The sequence below is a fragment of the Struthio camelus genome, chromosome 1 (assembly GCF_040807025.1).
Source record: "Struthio camelus isolate bStrCam1 chromosome 1, bStrCam1.hap1, whole genome shotgun sequence".
Classification (NCBI taxonomy): domain Eukaryota; kingdom Metazoa; phylum Chordata; class Aves; order Struthioniformes; family Struthionidae; genus Struthio; species Struthio camelus.
Window position 1 is genome coordinate 114,003,344 of NC_090942.1, and position 27,056 is coordinate 114,030,399.

Sequence of the window (27,056 nt, forward strand, 5' to 3'; positions counted from 1 at the left end):
CACCGCACCGCACCGCACCGCACCGCACCGCACCGCACCGCACCGCACCGCACCGCACCGCACCGCACCGCACCGCACCGCACCGCACCGCACCGCACCGCACCGCACCGCACCGCACCGCACCGCCGGCGGGCATGTGCGGCGGCGCCGCGGAGGGCGGCTAGGTGCGCGGTTGGCCGCTGCGCTGAGCCGAGCCGAGCCGAGCCGGGCTGAGGTCCGCGGCCCCCGCGCCTCTCGCCGGGAGGGCGGCAGCGGGGCCGCCACCGCTGCCATGGTCGCCGCCGGCCGGGCCCGGCTGGTGCCGCTGCTGGCGCTGGCGGCCGCCGCCGCGCTGTGGGCGCCGAGCGGACTCGCCGTGCGGGTCCTCAGTGGTGAGTGGGGCCGGGGCGGGCGGGGGCCGGCGCCGCCGCTCTGCCCCGTGGGGCGGCCGCGCAGGACAGCAGCCCCCCCTCGCAGCAGCCCTGCTGCTGGCGCTCGCTCTCTCTCTCTTTTTTTTTTGTTTTTTTTTTCGGGGTACCTACCCCCTCAAAGGGCAGTCTGGGCAGCTGAGCCGGCGCTGTTGCAATAATGAAGTTTACCTGCCCAGTAAGGAGTTTCGGGTTGCTTTTAGGCAGTGTTGGTAATGTGTAGTGTTTTTTTGTTTTTGTTTTTTTCCCTGTAGTGTGCAAGTGTGCTGGGGGAAAGATGGTACTCGAGACAGGGAGCTGTGTTGCTAAGGGGTCTGGTTTCAAATTGTGTGGAGGATGTTGCATTGGATGTTACTGCATGCTTGGTTGTGCTATCGAGGCACTGAGTGGAGGCACAAATCTAAGGGTTAAAGGAAGATGAATCACTAAAAATAAGGCAATTGGACCCAAATTCTTCATTGAGAGTATAGAAGCAAGGTGTTAATGAAGTTTTCTCTGGAGTGTGTAGGCAAAATTAACTTCATATTTTTACTGGGCATTTTTTACACATCTCTTGTTGTAGCTGTGTCTTTAATAACTCTGTGTCCTCAGTGATAGAAACCTAGGTTGTCAAACTTCTGCAACGTTTTAAAATCAGTTCCTGCCGATATGGTATTCTCTTCTACAGATAGCTTTTTAGATTTGATTGATAGCCTGAAGAACAGAGTTCCTCCTATGTTTGAACACAGCAGTTCAAAAGAGAGAATGGGCTTGGTGCAGTGTGTTATTGAGAAATAATAGTACGTTGAGACTTGTTTGCAACCATACAGAAATGTTTCTCCATGTTCTAATGGAGTTAAAGAAGCAAACTTAAAATCCAGCATAAATTGTAACTTTACTGTCTGTGGGTATAGTTACAAGTCTCTTGAGGGCTGCCACAAAACAAAGAGGAGGACTGTACCCTAGAGATAGTCCGTAACTAAAACGTGAACTTAAGCTAGCTAAAGAGCTCTAGGATCCTGTTGTGCATTTCTGCCACACAAGCATATGTATGCTCAGAAGCTGCTAGGCTTAATGGAAAGGCTAATAGGCTCTTGGATGTATGTGGAGTGAACAAACAAATTCTTACACTTGTCTTCAAATAAAGATTGACACATCTGACTGCTTATTAGCAAGCTGTGTTAATCTCTGTATATGCAGGTAAGAATATGTCTTTGTAAACTGGTTCCAAAACAACAAAAGCTATTTGTATACAAATTGTTTCATGTGCTATAATGGTGATATGTCAAGAAGACTTTAACATGTTTTTAGTTTTAGAGTGTTTTTTGTATTAAACACACTTGGTTACTGAATTAAGGTATTTTTTCCTCTTAGTCACCTGTAGAATAGATGCTGACCATTTCAGTGATATCTTATTTGAAGCAAGTTCATATGTAGAAAGAAGATGTACTGTTCATCTTAAATACAAACACATCTTACATACTTAACAATAGTTAAGTAGCAGTACTTCTAGAAAAATCATACCTGCTCAAAGTATATCCTGAAATATTCTACTTACCTTTATGATGATGTTAAACCTAAGAACTTTGCTGTACTGTATGTGACCTTAGCAATGTGCTTTGTTATTTTAAGGAACAGTGAAGTTTGCTCATCCCTGTGTTTGTATTTTGCATCAAAATCCTCTGTGTAGGAGTACATGTGTGGCTCTGTGGCCTTAATCCTTGGACTGAATCTTCCATGTTTAAGTGGCGTACATACCAAACTGACCAGAGCTCCAATTTTTAAAACAACGTATGTACATATATACTACTTAGTCAAACTGTTCCTAGATGCACATGAGACTTCAGGTTTTAGAAGGTATACAGGCTCTACCCCATTTTTCACTGTGAAGCGTTTCAAAGCATGTGATGGATCTGTTATGTCACTGTACTATGCTAACTGATACTCAGCTAATGTAATACAGAAGGGGATTTGAAGCCAGTTATAGAGGAAACAAGTTAAGGTTTATTAGATACATTAGCTGCAGTTGTATGCATTAGACAAAGGGGATCTATACTGTTCAGTAATAGCCAAATGTATTTATTATGCCTGCAGAGCACAAGTATCTTCTGAAATACTGACAGGGGAGCTTGCTGTTTCTGGCAAGAACTACACCCCTATCCTGCCATATGTGCATGTGTAGCAGTATCAGTGCTCTTTCAAACAAGAAGCAGTACTATTAAAAGTGTATACTTTCTCCTCACTTCATGTAGCTTATCTGTATATAAGAAGCAACAGTTTGTAGACTTAAACAGGTGCACATTTCAAATCATATTAGCCTATGTCTTCTAGAAACAGACATGTAGCATACTGGAAAACTGTTATTTATGCTTCAGTCACCGTAATATTTAGTAAGTAGGAATCTTTCCACTGTTCTTCCGCATAAGCTATGTCATCCCTCACAAAGAATGTTCTTGAAACAGACTGGTTGGAGTGCCAGTCAAAACTCTTGGAGAGATTTCCATGAACTTCTTCAGTTTGCATCACACCTAGTAATAATTACAGAATTGTAAGTTTTGATCATAGTGTCAGGAGGACATAAAAGGAAGGGTCTGCTTTTTCAGGATGCCACTGCTTCAACTAACAGGGTTACATTTCTCTTCTTCCAAAGGTGTTAATCTCTCAAATACATTTTCTGTGTCAGATCTCTTACACTTAGGTGGTATTTATCAGTCCTCTTTAATCTGGGAGTTGTTAAATAGAAGTAATAAAAACGGACTGCAGTTATTGAAGTGGACTGAGATGTTTCACAGCCTCCTGTATCAGAATATCTAGTGTTGCCAGAGAATTGATTCTTAAAGGGGAGGAAAAAACCGAAGTGGAGTCAGTAAAAACAGCTGAGTCCGCCTTGCTGTCCCATGACATCATAAAGAACCTGAAGTGATGATAATGCACTTTGCAGAGATGCAATTACTTTAAGTATCTATTGGGCAGGAAAGATGCAAGCTAATCTTATTACTAACCATTTAACAACCTATGTCTTAATCATAAACATTATACCTTAATGACTGCTGTTTGCTGGCACTTTGTAGTTCGATGGCTTTTTAAATCTTATATTTCACTATGGCAAAATATCCACAGGAGATTAAATAGTGGTACAGTATTTTAAAGCAATACAGGTCTATTTTGATGCCAAAATAATTAGGTATATAACACTATAAAAATGAGGAAAAACATTTGTCGGGTTGTGAAGCAACAAAAGCTGCTCTTAAACTAGAGGATTGTTTACTTCAGATGCCTTTAAGGCTATAGATGTGTTCACTCATGTAGCTTATGACCTGATCTAAGACGGTCATAAAATATTGTAAAGCAAGATAATTAAAGATGTACCTTCACAGGTATTGAATTGAGTGGAGATAACATAAACCTTTTCTCAAAAGACATGATTTAATTTAGTTCAATTGGTTTATCCTGCTTATTAAACTGGAGTTTGGCCTGTCAGGCTTTGAGCGTTTTTGGTAGATAAAATCTTCTGTTACTTTTCAGGAACATGGACTGTTAGTCTTAAGGTTGTTTTACTGTATTTATAGATGTGAGAGAAGTTGAAACAGTTAGAAAATTAGAAAAACCCTACCAACATAGTTGAGAAAAGGTATCCATGTAACAGTTGCATAGTTGAACGCAACACTTAGGAGTGAAACTACCATGTTTTCACAACTAGGTCATGAAGGTGATAATGGCAGCATTTGATTCCATACTAAAGAAGGTTTTAATGGAAATAGACATTCACATGGTAAAGGTCTTTTTTGATTGGTTCATATGTAGGTCTCTGTAAAAACTAGGGACTTTTTTCTTCCTTCTGATAAACTGCAAGGGAAGCCAGGCACTTAACCCCCCTTCAACTCCTGTATTAATTCTTTCTTTAGACACCTATCTTGAGCAATGACTTGCTGGAAACTACTTAATGAACACGGTTAAGCTTAAAGTGAAATGAGATGATAACTTTAGGACATAAATGTTTCTTCCGAGCATTTCCTGCTCCTAAGCAAGAAATGCCTTTATATCCTGTGGAAAGACATTTTGTATTAGGTAAACTGCAATCTCTCAGATGAGAATATAGTTTTGATAACCTGAGTTCCTTTATGGTAGGTGAATGCCATAGCAGGGTAGAAATCAGTTGCAGGAATCAAATGCATGTATTAGAGACAATCGCACTATATCAACTCTGGGAAGCTTACCTTGCCTCTGAGGGATAGTTATTCAGGCTGGCTGCATTGCAGCTCTATTCAGAGGCTGAAGAAAGAATGACAAAAAGTTGGTCTCTTGTCTCAGATGAGCCAACTACACTTTCCAGGAGTACAATTTGCCCTCTTTGATTTGTTCAAAGACAGAGTAAGGCAGTGAAGTTCTCAAACTCTTGAGACTGGCAATCCCTCGTACTCCCCATGCCTCAATTTGGCTTAAGATCTCAAGAGAAAAAATTTAGGATTGGAAGCATGAAGGGAACTATGAGATGATGAGAGGCTACTTTCCTACCCATAACATGTGGGACAGGATGAATGTTCTGCACCCCTTTTAAGGGCCTTTTCTTGCTCCCAGTGAGACCAGGCTACTGTGCTGTCCCACTGCAGCAGCTAGGTACAAAACAGTGTCTCACCTGCCTGTTGGACTCAGATTCCGAGTTTTCTTCTCCTGTGGTGTTCAGGTCTGATCTTGTGCAGAAGAAGCTTCTGGATCATAAGCTTTTTGTTGCAGAAAATATGCCTTAAGTCATAAAGGGATCTATAAACTTACAACACTATTCTGTAAGTTTATTTCAAAACTAATTCTTGGTAATGACATTCTCTTGTCATAAATTAGTCTCATAGATTAGAAAAAAATATATAGTACTAATGTGAAAAAAAGATGCAACAATGACTTGATAGTCACTTCCACATTACAGTCCTGTACTCACACCAAGCACTCACTGATCTGAAATGATTAGACTGTTGCAGAAGCCCCCAGTCCCACCACTAAGAGGCAGGAGGACCTTCAGCTCCAAGCAATCTTAAGAATACTGAGCCATACTAAACAGCTGGCATGGCTCTAAATGTAAATGTAGCTGCAGGATGCAGCTAATCACTCTAGGTTCATTTTATAGGCAGTGAAGGAAAAGTAGGAATTTCTAGAGTGTGATTAACTTCATCTTAACATGCATGAAAATAGTGCATATACCAGAAATGCTTATTTTCAGTTGCTCGTACAGTGAGGTTGGTGAGCCAGGCCAGATGCCCACAGCTACACTGTGGATGGCTAAATTTGTGTGATGAATCCCACTCTAGGTATCTTAATTTTTTTCCTGTACAGGGTGATATACATGTGATATAAAGTAAACAGATATACCTTATTATACCTGAGAAATGAATGATAAATGTATTTCAATGACTAAAGAGTTACAAACTACTTCCTTCTAGAGACAAAAATAAAAAATAAGGAATGAGGGGAAAAACTCACAAAAGTGCTTATTTAAGCCTTTGAGAAATCCTGTTGAGTAAAATTACTGATATATATAAAATTATGTATGTATGAAAATGTCTGCTGGTTTAGGACAGGACAATAACTACATTCCCTGTTCCCCTAGGTTGTCACACGTTTGCTTTAAGGTATTTGGATCCTACATTTTCTGTGAAAGAGAGCCTGCAAAATGCTAACCACAACTTACTAAGCAGGCATGTTACCCCTTTCTAAAAATATATAGGAAATCTGTTCTGATCTTTACCGCCACGCTGAAATCCATAAATGAAGAGACTCAAATTGCCAGTAGTCTTGTCAGAGCATTTCTATGTTAGTACTTACACTTGTTTTGTTAAACAGATCAAATGGAACGTTCTTGACCTGTCTTTAGGCTGTGATATATTTAACAAAATGTATGTGTATGTACATATATTGATAGTGTGTGTGTATATATATAAAACAAACTTCAGAAAGATGAAGGCTTTTCAGAAAAATGAAAACAATGATATCACTGCTAGCAGCTTCAGTAGTAAGTGCGTTTAACTCCTAGGTAAACTCAGAGTAGACTATATGTGTAGATCTTTCTAATGTATCATTTCCTCTTATTTTGAATAGGTTGCATTGACATTTAGGTATTATTATTGGTCTCTGCTTGAATCTATGGAGGTGAATGGGGTTGTTAATACTTTCTTTTTTTTAATAAGTGTAACTGTAAGGGAAACTGAGGTCCCAGAGTATAAACATTTTCATGTGCAAGATGTATTCATATCCGATGCTCCTGATGATTTTCTGCAGTGCCCGTTGAGAAGGTGCATATTCTGTGTGAAATGCTAGCCTAAGTCATCTAATCCCTGTAGATAACTGGGCTGAACTGAAGTACCTAGTCTTCCTCATGCTCAGGGAGGCCAAGGGCCCTGTCTTCCTCACAGTGACAATGCTGCCAGGCCCCTCAAAGACGGAGGGAAGAAATATGGGTCAGACATTGTCATCTCAGTTCCTTCATAACATGCGAAAAGAAGTCAACTTGCAATTTAAGAGGGTTGTCATAGCAGCTGTGTTGACATTTTTGCCTGGATGAAACCCAAGGGCAGTACCATCTTGCCATTTATACAGGCGAATGGCTGTCTGCCATAATCAGCCCTATGCTATTACACCCATACAGTTCACATAATCAGAAGTAAGAAAATAGTTTTGACAGAGCTAAACAGGTCTTGAGCTTTACACTTATGAAATGCTAAGTATCTGAAATGGAACCAGTGTCAAAAATAGGTATTTCCCTTAGAAGAGAAAGATGTCATGATTGTAATGGTTTGACCAGCAAAACCAATCGGGAGATACTATATAAACTTATTTTTTGGACACTGACAAATGGGTGACTAAAAACTTTCATTGTTTCATAAAAATAGGTATTATTGTAATGGTATGTTTTTTTGCAAAGGTAATCATGGACAGTGAAACGCTGATTAGCTTCTAATGAGATTAGATATCAAGCTACTTCTTAGCAATGACCTGAGATTCCTGCAGTCTGTACTGTGAAGCTAATTAGAAGAAATTAACTTGTGTATATTTTCTGTGTGAAATGAGTGAATAAACCTATTGATGTTTGGGGAAAATGATAGCCTTTCATGAGGGCAGATATTCTTATTTCCAGCCTGTCAAGAACAGGCCAATGTTTGAAACATCGCATCCCTGACTCTGAAAATCAACACAAACTTGGTTTCTGCTCTGGGAAATGCAAATCCTTCCAGCACTTCATTCAGCACAATGGAAAAACTTACCCATGTCTTTCAGGATGAAGAGCCTTTGCTTCCAGCTTTCCAAGAAATAAAGCAGTATAAATTCTGAGGCTAGAGAATTACTTTGCTTTAATAAACCGCAGAAAAGTAACCAGTTCAGATGAATATCAGCATTCATATGTGCACACTTCTGTTTTTACAGACTAGTTATCTTGTTGCTACGATAGGCAGGTTGCATTCAGCCAGATGGCAAAATCCGTGGAACAGTTAGGTATTAGTGAGGGGAGCAATGATAAAATGCTAATATTCATATCAGCACTACCCAGTGCCACTTTACAAACCAAACTGTGCTCTTTCTGTTAGCTCTGCTTTATACAACTGTAGCTATCGCTGGTTAGCTGAAATAGCTGTTCTTCAGAAATAAGGAGAGCAACTCCCTGTCCCCAAAAACATTTCATAACACCATAATATAAATAAGGGCTGGCATTACAGGTGAAAAATCAATTTTAGCAGTAGATGAGCCTAAAATCGTGACCACTTATCTATGGCAAAAGAGGAAAACAAAGATATTTAGCTTGGACAAACGGCTTCTTGTGTAGTTACATATTCTGCCTGACTATACTAAATCTCTCTCTGCAGTCAATGCAGCACAATATTACTTTTTTTTTTTTTTCTTCAAAACTTCTCCAATCTTTCCCTGTATTCTTTCTGTGTGAGAATTAAATTAATCCTATAGGTAGCTGTTTTGCTGGTGACTGAGGTTCTCTAGCAGATCATCTTTACTGTTTCATAGGATATTAGTTGATTAATAACTAAAGAAAGGTTGTCCAGCCTCTGTTTGAGAGACAACCAAGATTTTTGTCTCTTATCACTTTTAAATATGTTAATACCTAACAATTTATCAATAAAAGGACTCTATTATGAAAAGTATTGTAAAAGCTCTGGCTGTTAGATGCATTCTGCAATGAATGGCTTACAGGTGGCTGAAGCCAGACTCTAAGCCACCTTAGACTTTGTCTGTGCACTGTTGAACTAGTGACATGACACATACAAACAATCTTCATTGCTGGGGGAGATGCTGATTTGCTTTCCTCAATGAGCCAGTAAACTCTACTTTCTGCCAGGCTTTGGCTGTAGGCTTTGCCCCTGCCTCTCACAGTTTTGGGAGGAGGAGGGGTTTGCACTTCTATGAAGTACCAAGTACTTCATGTAAGCCCTTGAAGGCGACTCGGAACCTTTGAAAAAAGACTTTTTTTATACACACACACACATGCACACACACACTCTCTTATGTAAGAGAAACACTGTTATGACCCTTAGCTATAACCCTTGAACCAGAAATAGTATGACTCCATAATGAATGGCTCTTATTTCTGCAGACTTGTAGATGTTAATAGGTACTTTTTGCCTACCCTTCTAAGGTGTGGAGGAGATAGCTGTGAGAATATTGACACAGATACTGGCTGGCAAAATGATCTGTGTAGCAGTTTGTATTTAAACAGCAAAATTGGTAGCACACTGAACTTCTTAGATTTCTCAGGCGCATGAACTGGGAAACATTTGTAAATTGAGTACTATGACTAAATTAGAGAGCAATGCATCTTCAGTATTACAAACCTTGGCAGAGAAGATGGCAATTTTGCTTTTATCATAAATGAAGGCAGAATGTAATTATGAAATCTTATCACAATAGTAATTCAAGGAAAAAAAAATATGATTCATCAAAAATACAAATTAAATTCAGTAGACTGGATGGACACAAATATGTTACAGTAAAACATCAACAGCTGTAACATAATATTTCAAAACATGACCAGTAGCTGAACCTAATCAATCTAACTGGATGATACAAAAGTTAGGTAACATATAATGCATCAGATTTGAATTAAAATATAATTAGAAGGTTTTAATGCCTTTTATCCACTTATTGGCCACATTCTAAAGTGCATTACAGGGACTCAGCAGGGAACACTGTGAAACAAGGATAGATGAAAACAAATTGTGTCCTGTGTTTTGAACACTGGTTACACTGCCACTGAGGTCAATGTGCTGATACACACAAGCTGAAGTCCAAGCCTAGTATTTACAATGCAACGGGAGAAACATATATAGCCAGTGGAGTATTTTGCTTAATTTATATTGATATTTCTCTCATACTCTTATCTCATTCATATTATTACTTCATTAATACACGATCTCTTTCACTCGCGTCTGTGTCTTTATTTTCTTACTTTGTTTTCAGAGGCCTCCATCAGCCTCCTTCTGACCTTTGGGACTCTAGTGTTAAATATTCCACATTCCTCTGCACCAAATGTTCATCTGTTGCTTTTTCTGCTGAATTCATTATCTTGAGTGGGGAGGGGGCGTCACAGTATGAAAACATAATGGACTTTGCTGCAGCAGGCTTTATGTATGTGCATAGTGTCTGAAAAGAGAAAACAAAGGAGTGCAGCTGCTGTTCCCTGCTAATCTCCTAGGGGAGTGCTAATAGTAACTGAAGGGGGCACTGGACTGTAGGTTTGTTCCCCAGGTTCGAAAGGAAGGGTGACAGGATTCTCTTGCGGAGAGCGTCTCTTCTGCTGGGCAGCTCCTCAGATCTCCAAAAATTCAAGCTAAGTCACGCTGCATGCTTTTCCCATACAACCTTTGTGCACCCCATTGGCATGGTTAGGACCACGTAGGGGGATGAGTCTTAGAGCTGGGTAGTCTGTCAGTAATTTTGTTCTCAGTGACATTTTGGTATAATTTATCTGTCATGGCAGACCTAAAAGAACTTATTTGTGTTTAATGATGCATCATTATGAGGACATAATGGAGACCTAATTAACTGAAATACCAGCTGATTATTTGTTTGGTGGTTTCTCATTCTCTTAAAGGAGATTTTTTTCTCCACAAAATTAGTATCTGTAGAAATGTTTTAATGAAGTATCAAGCATCTGAATGAAAAGCTATTTTTATTTTAATGTTGTCATCAAAACATTTTGTTATGGAGCTGCTGTGTGACACCCAAGGATGAAAAGTGTTCCATGTGGAGGAAGATGGTGGCTAGCACTTCTTAGAGCGAGTCTGTGCATCTGTTTTCTTCTGTTAATGGGACAGTGAGACAAAGTGAGTGAAAGTGCGGCAATTTCAGACAAGTTTCTCTGCACTGTAGCAACTGAAATTGCCAAGGCTGAGGGAGCAAGGCCAGAGGTATGCCTGATATATTCAGGAGGAGAAAGAAGAAAATTGAAGAAACTACCAGTGAGGAAGTCAAAGAGAGCTAGTCTTGCTGTTTTGACCCCGGCTCAAAGACGGTAGAGTGCAAAGAGCACCGTCTCCCCATCTGCCAGTTAGTCATTGCTTCAATACTGCACTCTTCTCTCACAAGCAAGAAAGCAAGTTTGCTTTCTAGGACTCTGATGTTGATGAAAAGGTAATGTGGGTTCATGATACCAAGCTAAGTGAATGTTTTGGCTGTACCTATGCCTTCTTCTGACCAGGGTCTGAGCTGTTACGTTTGGGTGAGGGAAGGTGGGTCAAAGATTAGGAGAAAATATACTCCCTAAAAGTAAGATATAAGCATTCCACCTTCATATGCGCTATCTGCAGATAAGTCACATAGAGGCATTGTTTGGTTGAAGCCTGAAAACGCCCAAACATATTGTAAGGGATAATAGTAAGAATGAGTTCTTAGAGCTTATAGAATGCATTAGTTGGATCTTTGGTCTCATGCTCAAGGGAGTAGTAAATACATTTACATTTTTGTCCTTTTTCTGGATGCCCTGGGATGAAGCACAATGTTTTTCTTTGTCTCATTTCATCTCCCAAGCAGCTTAGGGCAGATTTTGTGGAAAGGTTGTAAAGGCCTGACTTACCTATATGTATTCATGTTGCATAGTATCTTAGCTTGAGATGTTCCAATAGAGTTGTATACAAAATTGGTTTCTATTCATGGTGAAGGAAGGAAAATTGGAATTAAACTTTAAAAGTAGAAATAGCAAATGTTACTTTAGAATTAAGAGTGGATTGTTGTCTGCTGTTAGAAAAAGGCAAAATAGCCTATAGTTAATGTTTTCATGTGTATTTTGTCTGCCATACAATATGTGGTTCATTCTGTCATTTTTCACTGGTAAATTGTTTCTGCTTTGTAGTTCATAAATTAGCAGGGAGACAAAGCTGTTAAAAATGAAGCTTGAAAACTTGACATCTCAGCATGCTCCAAGAAGAGCACTAAAATGTCAACTGATTTTTCTAGCTATTAATGCACAATTCCAGATTTCCATTAACACATTGAACTAGTTCTGCTATAGCAGATAAGATGATAAAAGTCCCCTTCAGAAGAAGAAAGGAGAAGTTCAGAGTAGTTCAGAGTTCCTTCCTAAATGGAAGGAACTAAATTAACTAGAATAAACAAATATTCACAGCTTTCTCCAAAAAGTTTACTGCTCTGCATCGGACATCTCATTCACACAGGGTGGGTCTTCATCCCAAATATTTCTCAGTTTCTTGCTGTTTTCTCCATTTTGTCTTGAGGTTATATTTTGTTGCATGAGCACTCAGCTTGTAAGGAAGAAACTTTATTTATTTTGCTGCAGATGTAGAGGGAAACAAATGGGACAGAAGCAACTTAGTGATTAGATTGTAACATTATTATAAAATAAATGTATCAGTGAACCTTTATATACAGAGTTACTTAATCCTCCACAAAAATCTGTAATAATAATGGTATCCTCGAAAGTTATTCAGATCAATTTGAAAATGCTATAAGGATCTTCACACATTTTTGAGGCTTTGTCTAATAGGCTTAATAAGTTAAAACCTTTGGGCACAGATTGGGCCTTTGCTTTTATATTCTGGACAGCTCCAAGGAGGCTTCCTGTTCCAAGTGCATAGTAGTGGCAAGCTATTATTGGGCTCCACAAAATGAAGGTATGTCTGGGGCTGTAACAGCACCTCTAGAGCTGCTGTATTGCCCTTGTGTACCACCAGTGCCTGTCCTCCCAGCTCCATACATTCCCTTACCTGCTTTCCCCAGCTTGATGTGGGCAATGAAGGTGACCCTAGACACTGATGCCGCTTCAGTATTGGACTGGTATACAGCAGAGCGTACAGCTTAGGGACGTAAGCCATCTAGCTGCTCACAAAAAGCACGTGCTGTTTGGTAATGTGTCTCCTAACAGCAGCTGACTGATCCATCAGCACATATCTGGAAGATAAATACGCTCTTGATGCTTAGACAGTTGGCCTGCAAGGACTTGTGTTTCCTGTTGGGTAGGTCATTGGAGTCAATTTTTGAGACAGTCACCAGCAGGGGGAACTGGAAAGCAGAGAACGTGCATGGGAACAGGGCACAGGGTCACTTCAGACGCATGAGAAACATTGGGAGAGGAGGAGACGAGGGAAGGAATAGATGGGGAAACTAGCTACTTTATCGTGAAAGGGAGTCAGTGTACGAATTGACATCTGTAGTGACCAATCAACTCATTTGATTTGGGTATTCCTGCATGAGTGAAATCATGGTAGAGATATTTTATTACCTGAATTTGCTCATAATTTGCTTGTTAAGTTTGATGGGAAGTGTGTGCACAAAATGAAAGAAGTCATAAAAGATTCATAAGAATCCACTGGAAAATGAAAAAAGAATACAACAATGGGCAGGGGAATCTTCATAAATCTACATACTGATCCTGATTTAAAGCTCTGAATCTAACCTTTAATTATATGAACTAGTGCGTTAGAACTAGTGATTCGTCTTTTATTGTAAATGTTTGTCTCACGTAATTCAGTACTGGCCTTTGGCTGTTAGCCAATGTACACATATGTATATAAGTGTGCAATAAGTCATAGTCACTCACCAAACAATGAGGGTGAAAATGTTGAACGGCTTCTCTTTCACTGTGCACTCTGTATCCTGTGAATGAGACTTAGCGTTCTAGGGAGAGAAAAAGGTTGTGATCAGGTTAGTAGGATTCAATTGTGGCATACATACATTTATATATTTTGTACACACACACACACACAGGATGAATTGTGGTTGCAGATTTAGCTTTCATTCTCACATTTAGCTTTTGAGTGTTTAAATCTGTTACTCTGATGCTAGTTTTTTGTTAAAGAAGTCTTAACAAATACATTATCTTACATGCATCTGTAATGATGGAGAGTCTGACTCTTGATCCTTCAGCACCGTAGTCCAGCTGGGACTGTGGATCTTAACTACATTCACTGATAACAAGGCCCTTAATCTAGAAGAAAAAAGGGAAATGGGAGGAAGGGAATCAGGATATGCACAGAATTGTCAGGACGTTGTCAGAGAAAGTCCAAATAGGTGCTTTCTTCCTGATCTCTCTCACAGTCTGGCTTTTTTGGCAGGTCTCTGGTAAAAGCTTGTCCTTACATTAAGTTGTTCTTATTCCTATAGTATTTAGTCAGGTTAATTACTGATTAAAAAAAAAAAAAAAGACTTCTCAGAAGTTTGTTCGCCAAGTCTACATAAGAATGAGACAGAAAGACATTCCTCTTACTGAGGGTCTTTTCTCTCAGATGAATTTTGGTAGGATGTTATAAAGAAAAGGTTTCAGTGATAGGTTAAAAGAATCATAGGAAATGCTAGAAAAACTAAATATAGGGTGTTTATCCCTACGGCCCCTGATTTAGATAACTTAGATTTCCAGAATGAAAAAGATTCCAGCAATTTGAGTTACCTATAGATTTAGCTAGAAGGCATTAGATGATCATGGTTTTATGTTCCTTTGTTAATGCAACTTTGCAGTCCCAATTCTTCTCTGTAAATTCTTGAAGTTATACTCGGTGCACCTGTAAATAGAGACAAAACTTCCATCAACTACTGTGCAGTATGCAACCTGCTACAGAAGAAGCGTGTGCTACTTTGTTGCTAAATATGAACGTGAAGTAGCACTAAAGCAAGAAGAATGATTGTATCTTCTAGGCTTTATTTTTCACTACTGTTTATTTTTTTTGTGTATAGACAAACACTGGCAAATGTAGAACTAAAGTTATAGGGTATTGTTTCTGTTTCCCAGTGACAATGTGTTTTTTATACATAGATATATTTTTAATGGTAAGATAGGATAAAACCTGTTCAAAGGTAAAGCCAAAGAGTTATTTACTTGATAGTGATGTATTTGGTTTTGCTTGAGGATGGGTGTAAAAGCTTAAGGATGGGAGCACAAATAGTATGATACAGTAAAATATCATCCTTTTGAAATTTCAGATTTACAGGCAGTAAAATGATAGAATTTGTTGGCTTCTAAATGGTCTAGATAGTGTCTGGTAGTTGTTGTTACTTAAGTATTCTTCAGTAGTTCTTACTTAGCAAAATAAACTGACAAACTTTCCTTCTCCAATGCTAAAATCACATGCTGAAAAAAACTGATCTTTTAAAAAGGGTGGTTAGCTTATTTCCTTACATATTTTCAGAAGTCTTCCCCTGCCCTCTCCCCCTTATGGAGTTCAGTAGATAAGTGAATTCACTTAGCTATGCATGTGATGTGAACACAGCCTCTCAATGTCAGATAACAGACTGAAGAAACTGTTGACTTCTCCATGCCACTAAAAATGGAGAATTTGAAATACTTTGTTCTGATCACTCAAATAGTTTTACTATTATCTAGCAGAAGTGGAGGTGGTCCACTAGTATGAAATGTTTGGAGGGTATTTTCCAAACTAAATCCTAGCTTTAACAGAGGGACCCAATGGTATAGTCGTTAAGTAGAGATAATTTTTCTGGAAGTTAGTGGGAGTCTTCAGTGTTTTGGAGAGTTTTACAGGCCTTGGGAAGAAAGCCCTCAATTCCTGTGAACTGTGTGATATTTGCAAACTTTAGCAAATTCAAGCTAAGGTTTTCAGCAGGGTTAACGCTATCACTATCAGCCCTTTCAATGAGGGGCAAAAAACCCCCCAAACCAAACAAAAACAGAAACCAAAAAATGTCCTTCTACAGCACTTATATTCATGCTGTGCTATATTTTTCAGTTGCGACATTTATTGCCATACTCTAAACACTCTTGTGTTTGTGTTTTTCAGGTCAGAAGGTATGTTATGGTGACTTCAAGCATGCGTGCTACAAGATAGCATATTTCCAGGACTTGTCTAGACGTGTGGGCTTTGAGGAGGCCCGCCAAGCTTGTGAAATGGATGGTGGGGCTTTGCTGAGCTTGGAAAGTGAAGCTGAACAGCAGCTAATAGAAAACATGTTACAAAACCTCACTAAATCAGGCTCTGGGATTTCTGATGGTGATTTCTGGATTGGGCTGTGGAGAAATGGCGATGGACTAGCCACAACTGCTTGTCCTGACCTCTACAAATGGGCTGATGGAAGCATTTCACCATTTAGGTGAGTCTGTGAAATCACTCACTGAGAAATAAAACGCAATGGTTAGCAAGTTAAATTTTTTATAAACAAGAAAGAAGACATGCTGCCCCATGAAATTAATATCATGACTTCCTAAATTCTTCAGGTAAAAGGAAGCTGACAGCCAAGGTTTTGTATCTGAAGCTATAGAAAGATGACATGATGTGGCTTCACTCCACAATTATCCTTACTCTTACCTCATCAGTTTGCCTTTAAACGGCTTTCAGAGATTTTCTGCCCCACACGGAGGATTTAGGATGTGGTCTGGAAGCAGGCAGACAAATTCTGCAAGACTGGCCACCTCAAATCAGAAGGCCAGCAAGGAAATTAATGCATGTTACTTAATGTAAATGCTTCTGTTCCTACCTCATCTTTTGAAAAGCCTTTAATTAAGCCAAAGGCCAGAATAGTAGCAGCTTACAGGACTCAAAGAATGAAAGGACAGGTAAGGGTCAGATAAGAAAGAAAACAGATAACGAAATGGCAGAGAGTCACTTCTGCAGAGGTGCTTTGGCTGTTGAGAATGTTTTTAAGAACTAGAGATTTGAAGCCTACGTCCTAAACTCTTTCCCAGAGAAGCTGTGGGAAATGCAGCTTACCTTAAAACAGAATGAGGTCACTGGGGTTGACATTTCTTCATGCACGTAAATTACTTCCCTAGATGTGTTGATGAATCTTTAATCTTCAATATTTGAATATTCTTATGTGTGCGGTTAGAAATTGGTATACAGATGAGCCTTCCTGTGGAAGTGAAGCCTGTGTTGTGATGTATCATCAGCCAACTGCAAACCCTGGTCTGGGAGGGCCATATCTTTATCAATGGAATGATGATAGATGTAACATGAAGCACAATTTTATCTGCAAGTATGGCCCAGGTAGGTGGAACTGAAGTCATATTTCATATGTGGGAAATGTTAGAAAAACAGTGCCTTTTGTTTTGTGAAGGAACCTGCAGGTTATCTTGTGGCGACACCATCAGACCTGCATGTTATAGTGATTCATTTAGTGTGTGAGCAACTAAACATTAAGAGGGGGTGTAGTACATGTACTCTAGTGAAAGTTGTACATACTTATCTGTATGCAGTATTTTTCTCCATTAAAATGAGGCCTTATAATAAATACTCTTTTCAAAATTAGTTTACCTGTTATATATTCCTGGTTTAATTTTGATTTAACTCGTTCCCTAGTTACTCTAACCTCCACAAAGCATTATAAGTGGCCATTTCCTAATTCCCCTGCTCCTTATCAAGCAAGATGACGAAAGCATCTCTTGGTCATACTGCAAAAAGTGTTCTGTCCTTGCAATTGCACATCTCTGACAATTTATATGAACTTATGTGTAACAGTTACTTCTATAAGTTTTGGCTTAAAGAGAGCAATAGAGGTCTGGAACAGCACGAAGAAAATTCTGCAGTTGTACACGTAGATATCTACATATGAGCAGCAGATGTATACTAGCTCAGATGGTGACAGAAAAATCCAGATCTTATGCAATTTGGCCGTACTTCCAGACATGACATAGATTCTGCATATGCCAGTATAGGAAACTTGACTATAAACTAGAATTTTGTGCAAACAGAAAAAGGACATGAAAAGCAAACTTCAAGTTGAGTCTGTAACAGTTTCTACTTTTGGTGGTATTTACAGACAATGAAAAACATGTTTTTCAGCAGGATTATGCAAATATTTTCAAAGTACTTTTGAAAAATAGAGATATCACAAATTTGGCTCAACAGAATCAGCATGCATATGAAATCCTACTCTTAGCAGCCATTTGAGCTATCTAAGTCTGCAGAGTTTCCTACCTGCTATCTCTGTATTCGTGATCTAGCAATGAATACAATCCCTCAGTAGACACACATCTGTCAGTAGATCAGTAGACACACATCTGTCACATCTGTTTTCTTCCACCAGTCTTATTGGACAGATAGATAACTTTCTTACTCTCTGATATCTTAATGAGAAGGGATATCAAGCCAGCAAATACTAAATAATACTTAGAAGGCTTGATATATTCAAACATTTCACCAAAAAAAATATTAGTGACTATCTGCCTCTTGCTGATCTTGGTCACACATGCCATACAGGGAAATGACCTATGCAACTAATCAATACCTTATCATTTTTACAATTAGTCACAATTATTTTGAAATGAGAGAATAAAGTAAAGTTTTAAGTTATTCTAATTGCAACATAATTTCACATTTTTAATTTGGAAAATGCAGGTTTGATTAAAATGGCTCAATTTCAAGTGTATTTTATATCTTTTAAAAACAAAACATATAAATGAAGTAATTATTTTGTAATAGTGAGCTACTTACCCATTCCAGTTGTAATCTGATACAGAATTATTAATTCCTGTTGCTTTCACCATCAAAAAATGCTAGGTGTCTTGGGGTTAGCAGAAAACAAAAGACAGAACAGTAACAGTGAAAACAAATTTATATTTCTTTTACCATGTAGAAGTAGATTACTAGTGTATAATGAGTAACGTCACACCAATTATGCAAACAATAGGTAGAATGTTGTTAAGATTGACGTTGTTATTGAGCTAAATGCAGTACTGCTAAATTGTAGCTATTTACTTTTCAAAGCTGCTGGAATTGTGCTCTTTAGTGAAGCAGACTATTCTCCGGAAATGTATTTGTCTATCACATGGAAGAGAAGAGTAGCTATATAAATGTATATAAATAGGTATATGACATTTCTTTACCTACCTAAAGAAAGTACCACAAAGTAAGAAGAGTACATTCACTATCTAAAAGTTAATGAAACACACAAAAGACCTTTTTTCCTTCCAAATTACTGTAATAGCAACAGCTTTAGTTATTTGTAATACAAAACACATCAATTTTACCAGCAGTATTTGTTTCCTCTGTTTTGAGTATATGGTGTATGGTGCCACTCATAGGCCAAAACTGAGAGGCTGTACGTGGCAGTAATGGAGTTGCATCTACTTGTATCGGCAGTGAATTCAGGGCTATGCCTCATTAGGCAGTCTTACACAAGCCACAGCTACACTTCTGGTAGTTATTTCTATTTTGCTTTAAGTCCTTTTTATAGTACCTCCCTTGACAACATTTGGTGTTGTAATGTTTAGTCTGGCTTTAAATCATATTGATCATTTCAAGATCTTAAACTTAATTGTAGGTTGGCAATTGCAACCACATTTAGTTCCTGACCAGCTCCTGTAGGTTTGAATATGCAATCAAATTAAAAACTCATCTCCTCTCCTGCTGTCTAGAGCCAGCAACTCAGTTTTGTGGTATTGCGGTGTCACGCAATATCACGGCCAAATACAGCCAGTTTTTACGAGAGTAAATGAAAGAATTGTTTTTGTTCTAGCAAGCTTTATTGCCTGTTTGATTTCTCATTTCTGCATTCTGCATTTATCAGGACACTTCTAAACTGCAGGCTAGTAGTACTGTGGCATTATTATAATCTTACAGTAAAGGAACGGTATTCAAACGATAATGCAGGTATCACATCTGTGACCATCCTTTCAATGGGTAAACTTACAAGCCTCTCTGTGTGGCTCAGATATGAATTGATTGTCCAGTTTATTATGTGTTACAAGTACGATGCTGTCATTCCTCTTTCGGAAACTTTACTTCTTTATTGTTTGATGTATTAGAACTCGCTGCTTGTTGCTTGTATTTTAGGGCTGCCTCTTGCAAAACCAAACCAAATGAAGCTTGAACTTCCACTTCTCTGTTTTGCTTCATAGCTAATATTTTTGGAGCATTATCTTGAAAATATGAATAAGGCTTGAATATTAATAAAGAACACTTCCTCTCTCCAACTGTTTTTGGATCATCTGCCTGAATGAAACTTTGGATATGTTAAAAAACTAAATCCAGGAGTTTTATTCAGCACAATATAGTATGAGATTCAGTGATTTAGGCAGTAATCTAGCAGATGCCACCAAACAATGGAACTAGGCTATACTATACCACTTTTAAAAAAATTTAGACAAGTATGAACTAAAAGTGGATTGATACTAATTTCCAAGTAATCTTTGGTAAGAAGCACTTGCTAAATACCGAAGTATTAAGAAATTCTTGTTTTGGAGACTATATCTACTTCTGTGGTACTGCACGCAAACTAATGTACAAAATTTATTACACACATTCTTTCATTGTTCAACTATTGATTTTAACAGATAATGTCTTGGAAAAAGAATTAGGAGACAGAGTGGAGCCAGATTATGGTAAGATATTTTGAAGCATTAAATTGAGTTGCAATGGTAAATATATAATTGTAAGAGTAACTTACAGGAACCCAAAAAATTGCATGAATTAGAAAAGCAGGCATAGATTAGCACTGGAATATATGAGGAATGAATCCTGTAGAGAGTATACAATAGCTGCAGATGTATGGATATAGTTCAGTGCTTGTAATTCTTGCTCCAGATGTAATCCCAATTTTGCAATAAAATTGCTTTAACATGTTTATATCCAATAATATAAATGAACATTGTTCATTTATGTGAACATGCAAATGTTCACTTTTCCAAATGTAATTATTATTTATTTAACAATATAACTGCCATATTTTGTACTTACTGTTGTTCTAAAATATCTAATGTCCTTTTCAGGTATCTTTCCAACAGTGCCAGCTGGAAATCCTTATGATGCAAACAAACCAGAAGATCAGTATCATGTTATTGCTACTGAAACAGGTAATGTATTCATATGAATTTAGTGTTCTGGTAAAACAGTTAAAAATTTCCATTATTGCCAATAGGAGGAAGCTACCTATTGCTCCAGGAAATGCCTTGAAAAGGAATACTCTTGAATAACATTTCCAGAGTTTTAATCGTGGTGTGTGGGTTTTTTTGGTTTTTTTTGAATTATAGAAACCAAATATTGAACTTGGTGAATCTCTGCTAAGGCACAAGATTTCCCCAGTGATCACCCAGCTATGGGACATCTTCTAGGTTGTGATAGCCAAAACCTTGTTCATTTCCCACCCACGCTCAAGTGTCTAACGAACATATGGTGCATATATGCTTTTACATTTGATAACTGGGACTCACAAAAAGGGCATACGTGAATTTTCCCTAACAGATAGGGCATGAAGTTCTGTTATCTGCCAAATAAGGACTGTGCCATAGCTCTGCCAGGTAGCCTGTGTTTTGAGGGAGGACAGTGTGCTGACATGAGCTAAATGCTTTGCTGAGGTTTCCAACAGCCATGAAGCTCGATATTTTGAAAGTGGGCAGCGACTGCCTAAGAACTTGCTGTCACACTCCAGTGTATTTAGCAACTTACGTTCTGCATGGAGGCCGGCAACTCTTGAGAAATGCAGCATGGCCTTAATTTGAAGAACTGAACATCTCTGAGGTGTTCCTCACATCACTCAGAATCTTATAATACCCCAGCACTGGATTATGGAAAGTTGTCATTCCCTTTCCACCCCTGTTGGCTAGATTTGAGCCAGTTTCCTAACTGATGTTCCCACTGTTGTTTGTGATTAGTATTTTGAAATCAGTGTTACTAGTTTCATGAACCATGCAAAGATTCAATATCTAACTTAATACTGCTGTACACAAACTCAACAAACAAGCAGGTGTTGTATCTAAATGTTCATATTTATGCTTGCTAGTGAAAATATGTTCAAAAAAAGGATGATGGGTAGGAAATAGTCTCTACAATAAGTACCTTAAATGCCTATTGCTATAAAACATGGACACATAGTTACTGAAAAACAATTGGATCCTCTCTGGAAACTAAACCCAGTCAGCTGTTCTATGCAGTGACTAAGAGTCCTGGCCTCATACCACTTTCCTCCTCCTTTTTCCCAGAGACCTGCAGGGGAGTAGCTTCAGTTTTCCCCCCTTTAGCCAGGGACAGTATAAATATGCGTGTAGAAAGGAATGAGAGGGGACGAGAGCAGGGCTTGCCCTGTTGTGGTCCTGCATGGGTGAGAATCCAATATCTAAGGACAACTGAGTAGACAGGTTATTTACACTGTAAAAATAATAGGCTGTGAAATGTACTTTGTTAAATACGTGACTTTGGAATCACAACGCTGGAAATTTTGCATTGATGCACAAAGAAAATATCAGAAGTTAGGTTTTTAAGGTCATATTTTACATAATACTGGGGAAGCATTATTTTGTTACTGATATTGCCAGATCTTTCTTCTTTTGGGATCTGTTCCTATAGAAGGAATGCAGAAGTGTTCTTTTATTTAAGCTAATGTATTTCTGATATTTTGCTCTAGATTCTTTTATTGACATGGTCAAGAATATTTCAACATGGGAGGCATTAATGAGAAACATTTGTCTTGTAGGTATAATTCCAAATCTAATATACGTTGTAATACCCACTATACCGCTACTGCTGTTGATATTGGTGGCTTTTGGGACGTGCTGTTTCCAGATGCTTCATAAAAGGTAAAATACTGATCTGAACTGGTTTTATAATGCAGGATTCATACTTCTATTGGCAAGCTATTCATACTGAAAGACTGCTTACATCTGTTGCCAAATATGCAAATGAATATCATTTCATCTCTTAAAATCCAAGCGGTTTACAGCTGTTACAGCTCAACATTCGCCTTCAGGCCTTTCCACAATGATCTAAAATAGTTCTAGGTCTCCAAGTATATATTGCCACTATGATTTTACCTACTTCTGAAAAGTGTATCTTTGACCATTTGATATGCTGAGCCACTGTCATCATTTTCACTTCACCTCTTTCAATGTGATTCCAACCTATACAGCATCTGGGCTTTGGGAAATAACTGGTGGGGGGGGGGGGGGGGGTCGGGTCGGGTCGGGTCTCCAATGACAGAGGGAAAACTGGAGGGCTCACCTCATCTTCTAACCAAAAGAGCAGTTTATTCAAAGGATAAATGCGGGAGGCCAGCAGCTGGTTACTTCTGTTTCAGTGCACATCCTGTAAGAGTAAAGAAAGGGCCATTATAGCAGACACATTGAAAACAAAAAGCAAAAATGTGTTTTGAGCCACAGGCCTTGCAATTTCTGTTTACTTTTTATATCTTCTTTCATAGATTCAATGTCAAACAGTTGTGTTACTACACAAATGAGAAACCCTTTAGCCTATGAAAGGGTATGTGTTTCAATTCAAGCTTTAACCTTTTTTTTCCTTTGACATTTTACTTTTCTCAAAATATGCTATCAAGATGTGACATAAGTTTGCTTGTTTTTTTTTTCTTCCCCTGGGCTAATCTTTCTGAAACTTTTGAGAATATTTTTCATTCTGTGATTTTTTTTTTTTTTCCAGGAAGTGTTCTCATGTTAATGTAGCTCAGAAAAAAAATAATTGACTGAAACATGTTTATGGCTAAAAATTTTGGTAAAATAGCAAGAACAGTAATAATCTGAGAAGCTCTGTTATCCCTCTTGAAAGGGAAGGAATACTAATAAGGGTTCTCTGATATGAATATCTTAGGAAATTTAAAAAATTTTCATCTTCTTTTTAAGTCTTTATTTTCCATCTTTGTGGCTTTTCATCTTGAATTTTCTGCAAATATTTAAAACCTTACTGTAAGTGAGAAAACACTTCAAATGTCAGTCTGCTCATATCTGTATCATTATACACTGGTGTTCACAATGCTCCTTAGTAACATGTCCCACTGAGAGGAGTGAACATACAGAAAGGATATTCTGAGATCTGCATTGGAAAACAAATTGTATCCTAATTACATGCACTTTCTTATAAAGAAAAGAAAAATGTGCATTTTCAACCTCAGTTATGGCGGGCAAATTCATGCTTACGAAAGTTTCTCTAGTCCCAGTGCTGAGGTTTGGATAAAAGGATGGAAACTCAGAGCAGAAACAGTAATAAAGGTATCCTATGTATAACAATAGTAATTATTTAAATCTAAATCTAGGACACATTACAGAGCTCCTGAATTTCTTGGTAAGTATAATGGCATACATGTTGATACCTCTTCTGGCAGCTTTTTCTCCCCAAAAAGAAGGATTATGAGGCTGAAGTAAGGATCAGTTCAGCTCTCAAATAGTCCTAGCAAGAAGATGAGATTCACAGCCCACTGAAATCAATAGCAACGGCAGTGTTGACTTCAGTGGGCTTAGATCAGGCCTTTGCTATAGCAATTGATCCAGAAATGATTCCTCTGAACTTCCAAGAATTTGAAACTGCATGACACAGATATTGGAAATCAGCTTGGAAAATTGTACTTTTTTCTGTTTGGCTGATTGATTTGGTAGGTGAACTGATACAAAAACAAGGGGAAATTTTGAACTAAAATAGTTTTTTTTATTTTCAGAGTGTTCATTTTTGGGTTGCACCAAAACTTCTGATTAAAGAAAATAAAATTTCTTTTTCTTTCAAATTTATTTAAGTCAAAAGAAAATATACTAATATCTCCAAAGTAAGTATTTTCTTTTATATCTGTCAAAACAAGAATTTTAATTCTTAAAAAAATGTTTCTCACTTTATTTTCATCTGTATTTACCCAATATTTTGCCAATCACTTTGGTTCATCACAAATACACAATTCCTGGGCAAAAAGCAAGTCTAAAGAAGAAGTAACCACTTTCACTGGTCAGCTGGACGCTGCAGAGCTTTAGAGAAGGAATTCTGTCCTGCTGGGGAAGGAGGGATCCCCAACTTTCCAAATGAACCTGACTTCTCATTCTTTTTTAGGCTTCCACAACACGGTGATCTTTCCTCTGAAAGCCACAATCCATGGCCAACCAGGACATGCCTAGCTTGAAAGGTCATGACTAATTTTGCCTGGCGTGGGCTCTTAAAGGGTAGTAGTAAGGCAAAGCAAAAACATCTTCCTCGTAGCTAGTAGAAATGATCAGCTCATTCATGCTTAGATGCTCTCCCTTTCATTTCTTCCAGGGAAGCAAGGAGAAACTGCTTCAAAGACCCATCTCCATTATCATCTGAATGCCTTGCAGAAAGTTTAAATTCCAACCTGGTATACTTCTCAGTTTCTATGATTACATTTCATAGTAAAAACAGTAATATCCTCAAGCTGTTTATGGCACCTTATTACCTTTCTAACTAAAACCTATTTCCTGAACCAGATGTATAGCTGGTGAAAATTAGCATAGGTTAGCTGAAGGTATGTTCATGTGGGGACAGCTAAAGTTCTGATCCAAGGTGTTTGGAAATTGTTCTTGCTCTGTGGCAAGGACCCTCCATTCAAGGCATTTCATTACAATTTTACAAAATATGCCTGGTTTTAGGTGTATTAATCTGGAAGGCACTAGTGAATCTTTCTTACAGAAAGAATACTGGAACTGTTTGATCCATTGCAATTGCTTTGTTTATAGCATTGTTGCCTGATCTAAAGTCCACTGAAATCAATGGGAGTCTTTTCAGCTACTTCAATGGGCTCAGGTACATAATGCATTACTTTGTAGGACTTCAGAGGTAAGTCTGGAGGGACTAAAAATTACTGTACCATCTGCTCCCTTAAATTACACTTTAAATCAGCTTAAATTCACTCACATTACTCACTTAAACTTACTGGCATCTGAATATATAGGACTGCTGGGTTCTTGACTCCCAGGCTTCCAATTTACAGAACTATGTAGTAGCACAAGGGTACTCCTCCTTTGGTTTTTACATAATTGGAAAAAATATCAAAGTGCAAAATATTCTGGCCAAGGTCTAAAACCTTTTGATTGAAATGCAACTGCAGTGGCTTATGAAGTGCCTGTTCTTTTCACTAGATTACAGTGCAGTGTCAGTGTCTGCCATCTAAGTGAGGGAAGGTGGTGCATTGTGGCAGTAGTACTAGACAAGATGCTAGCCATGGGGAAAGACTGGCTTTGACTTAAAGGGTACCTCAGGGCTTCTTATTCATATTAGAGACCGAACATTATACAATGTTGCAGAGCAAGTACTTTTGGGAACAGTTTTATCTTTTTAATTAACAAAAACCCTAACAGTTTTGAGTGAAAACTAGGCTTAAGGACGCTTTCTACTACAGTCATTCATCAGTAGGAGTCTGATTCATATCCCATTATTTCATTAGAAGTTAGGTCAAACGGTGAAGGGAAGAGATTTTCTGGCTTAGGTGTACAGGGTAGCACCCGTTGGTGTATCGTGGTCACACAGGTGCAGCTGCAGGATGAGGGTGGGGAGGGATGCAGTAGTTCATTGGGCGGGTGGGCTCCAGCCCGGACGCACTGGACGCAGGCTCTGGGGTGCGCGCGCTCCTGGCCCCCCATTGTACTGGCCTGTGGTGAGGGAAGCATGTAGCCTCCCACCACCCAGGTCAAACAGCGTCAATATCCATCTCTGGAAAAGACTACTCAATATGTGTAGGTGTGGATGATTGTGAACTGAAAGCAATAAATAGACTGAATAACTTCAGTTCATGGGAGAAGCTCTCCTAAACACTGTGGTCTAATAGCTTTGGTAACGGTTACTTGCCTTGACTGACCACTGTGGTGATATGCTTAGTGCAGCATGGGCGTAACACTTTTGTAGAAGGGGTATTTATGCTATGTAAACAACAAAGATGGCCTTCAAGTAGGGATGAAATATCCAGATTTGATCACAAACCTGAATGAGGACCACGGAGGGACACACATGCTGAAAACGGTTTATATTTTTATTTTTCAGTAAAGGAAGAACAAAAACCAGTCCAAACCAGTCCACACTATGGATTTCAAAGACGCCTAGGAAGGACAGTAGCATGGAGGTATAATGATTTAATGACTGAAAAGACTGAGCCTGTGTTATAGTGTCATCTCAGAACATTAGCTTGGAATGGCTTGAAAATTGCAAAGGATCAACAAGATGAACTGTAAGCTCCCCCTTGAGGCAAATGTTCAAATCATTTTTTTGTCTATAATGTTTGATTATTAATTCAGTAACAAAATATGCCATGCTAAATATAGGATATATGTTTGCTAAGAGACATAAGTGAGCTAGTAGTGAGCGATGAAATGAACAGTACATTTGAAGGTTTTATGGGGAAATATCTACAATGTACGTCAGTTTTAAGATTGTTTGTAGTTCAGTACAACTTCTTTGTTTTCTTTAATCTCTCCTGCATTGTAACTTAGCTGATGTACTGTAAATTGAATTGACAATTTTACAGTGTAAGAAAATTATTTATCTTTGCATAAATGTTTGATACAAAACA

At 38.4% G+C, this 27,056-nt stretch overlaps 1 protein-coding gene across 2 annotated transcripts; it reads left to right on the top strand.

Moving 5' to 3' along the window:
* Positions 1-237: 237 nt before the first annotated feature.
* On the top strand, positions 238-27,056 carry CHODL (chondrolectin). Of its 2 annotated transcripts, XM_068931209.1 has the most exons (8): positions 238-371; positions 15,620-15,929; positions 16,665-16,822; positions 20,110-20,157; positions 20,545-20,628; positions 22,245-22,347; positions 24,794-24,872; positions 26,531-27,056. In XM_068931209.1, the coding sequence occupies exons 1-8, from the start codon at positions 272-274 to the stop codon at positions 26,531-26,533; spliced, it is 885 nt and encodes a 294-aa protein (XP_068787310.1). In that variant the 5' UTR covers positions 238-271; the 3' UTR covers positions 26,534-27,056. The 2 variants fall into 2 exon arrangements, with proteins under 2 accessions (XP_068787310.1, XP_068787309.1); XM_068931208.1 differs by lacking the exon at positions 24,794-24,872 and having other exon boundaries at positions 246-371.

What these genes read in the sequence shown, in the direction of transcription:
- CHODL (XM_068931208.1), top strand. Translation starts at nt 272, where the DNA reads ATGGTCGCCGCCGGCCGGGCCCGGCTGGTGCCGCTGCTGGCGCTGGCG. An exon ending in GGAAGCATTTCACCATTTAG is followed by an intron (nt 15,930 to 16,664) that starts GTGAGTCTGTGA and finishes GTGTGCGGTTAG; the next exon opens with AAATTGGTATACAGATGAGC. An exon ending in CAGAGTGGAGCCAGATTATG is followed by an intron (nt 20,158 to 20,544) that starts GTAAGATATTTT and finishes TGTCCTTTTCAG; the next exon opens with GTATCTTTCCAACAGTGCCA.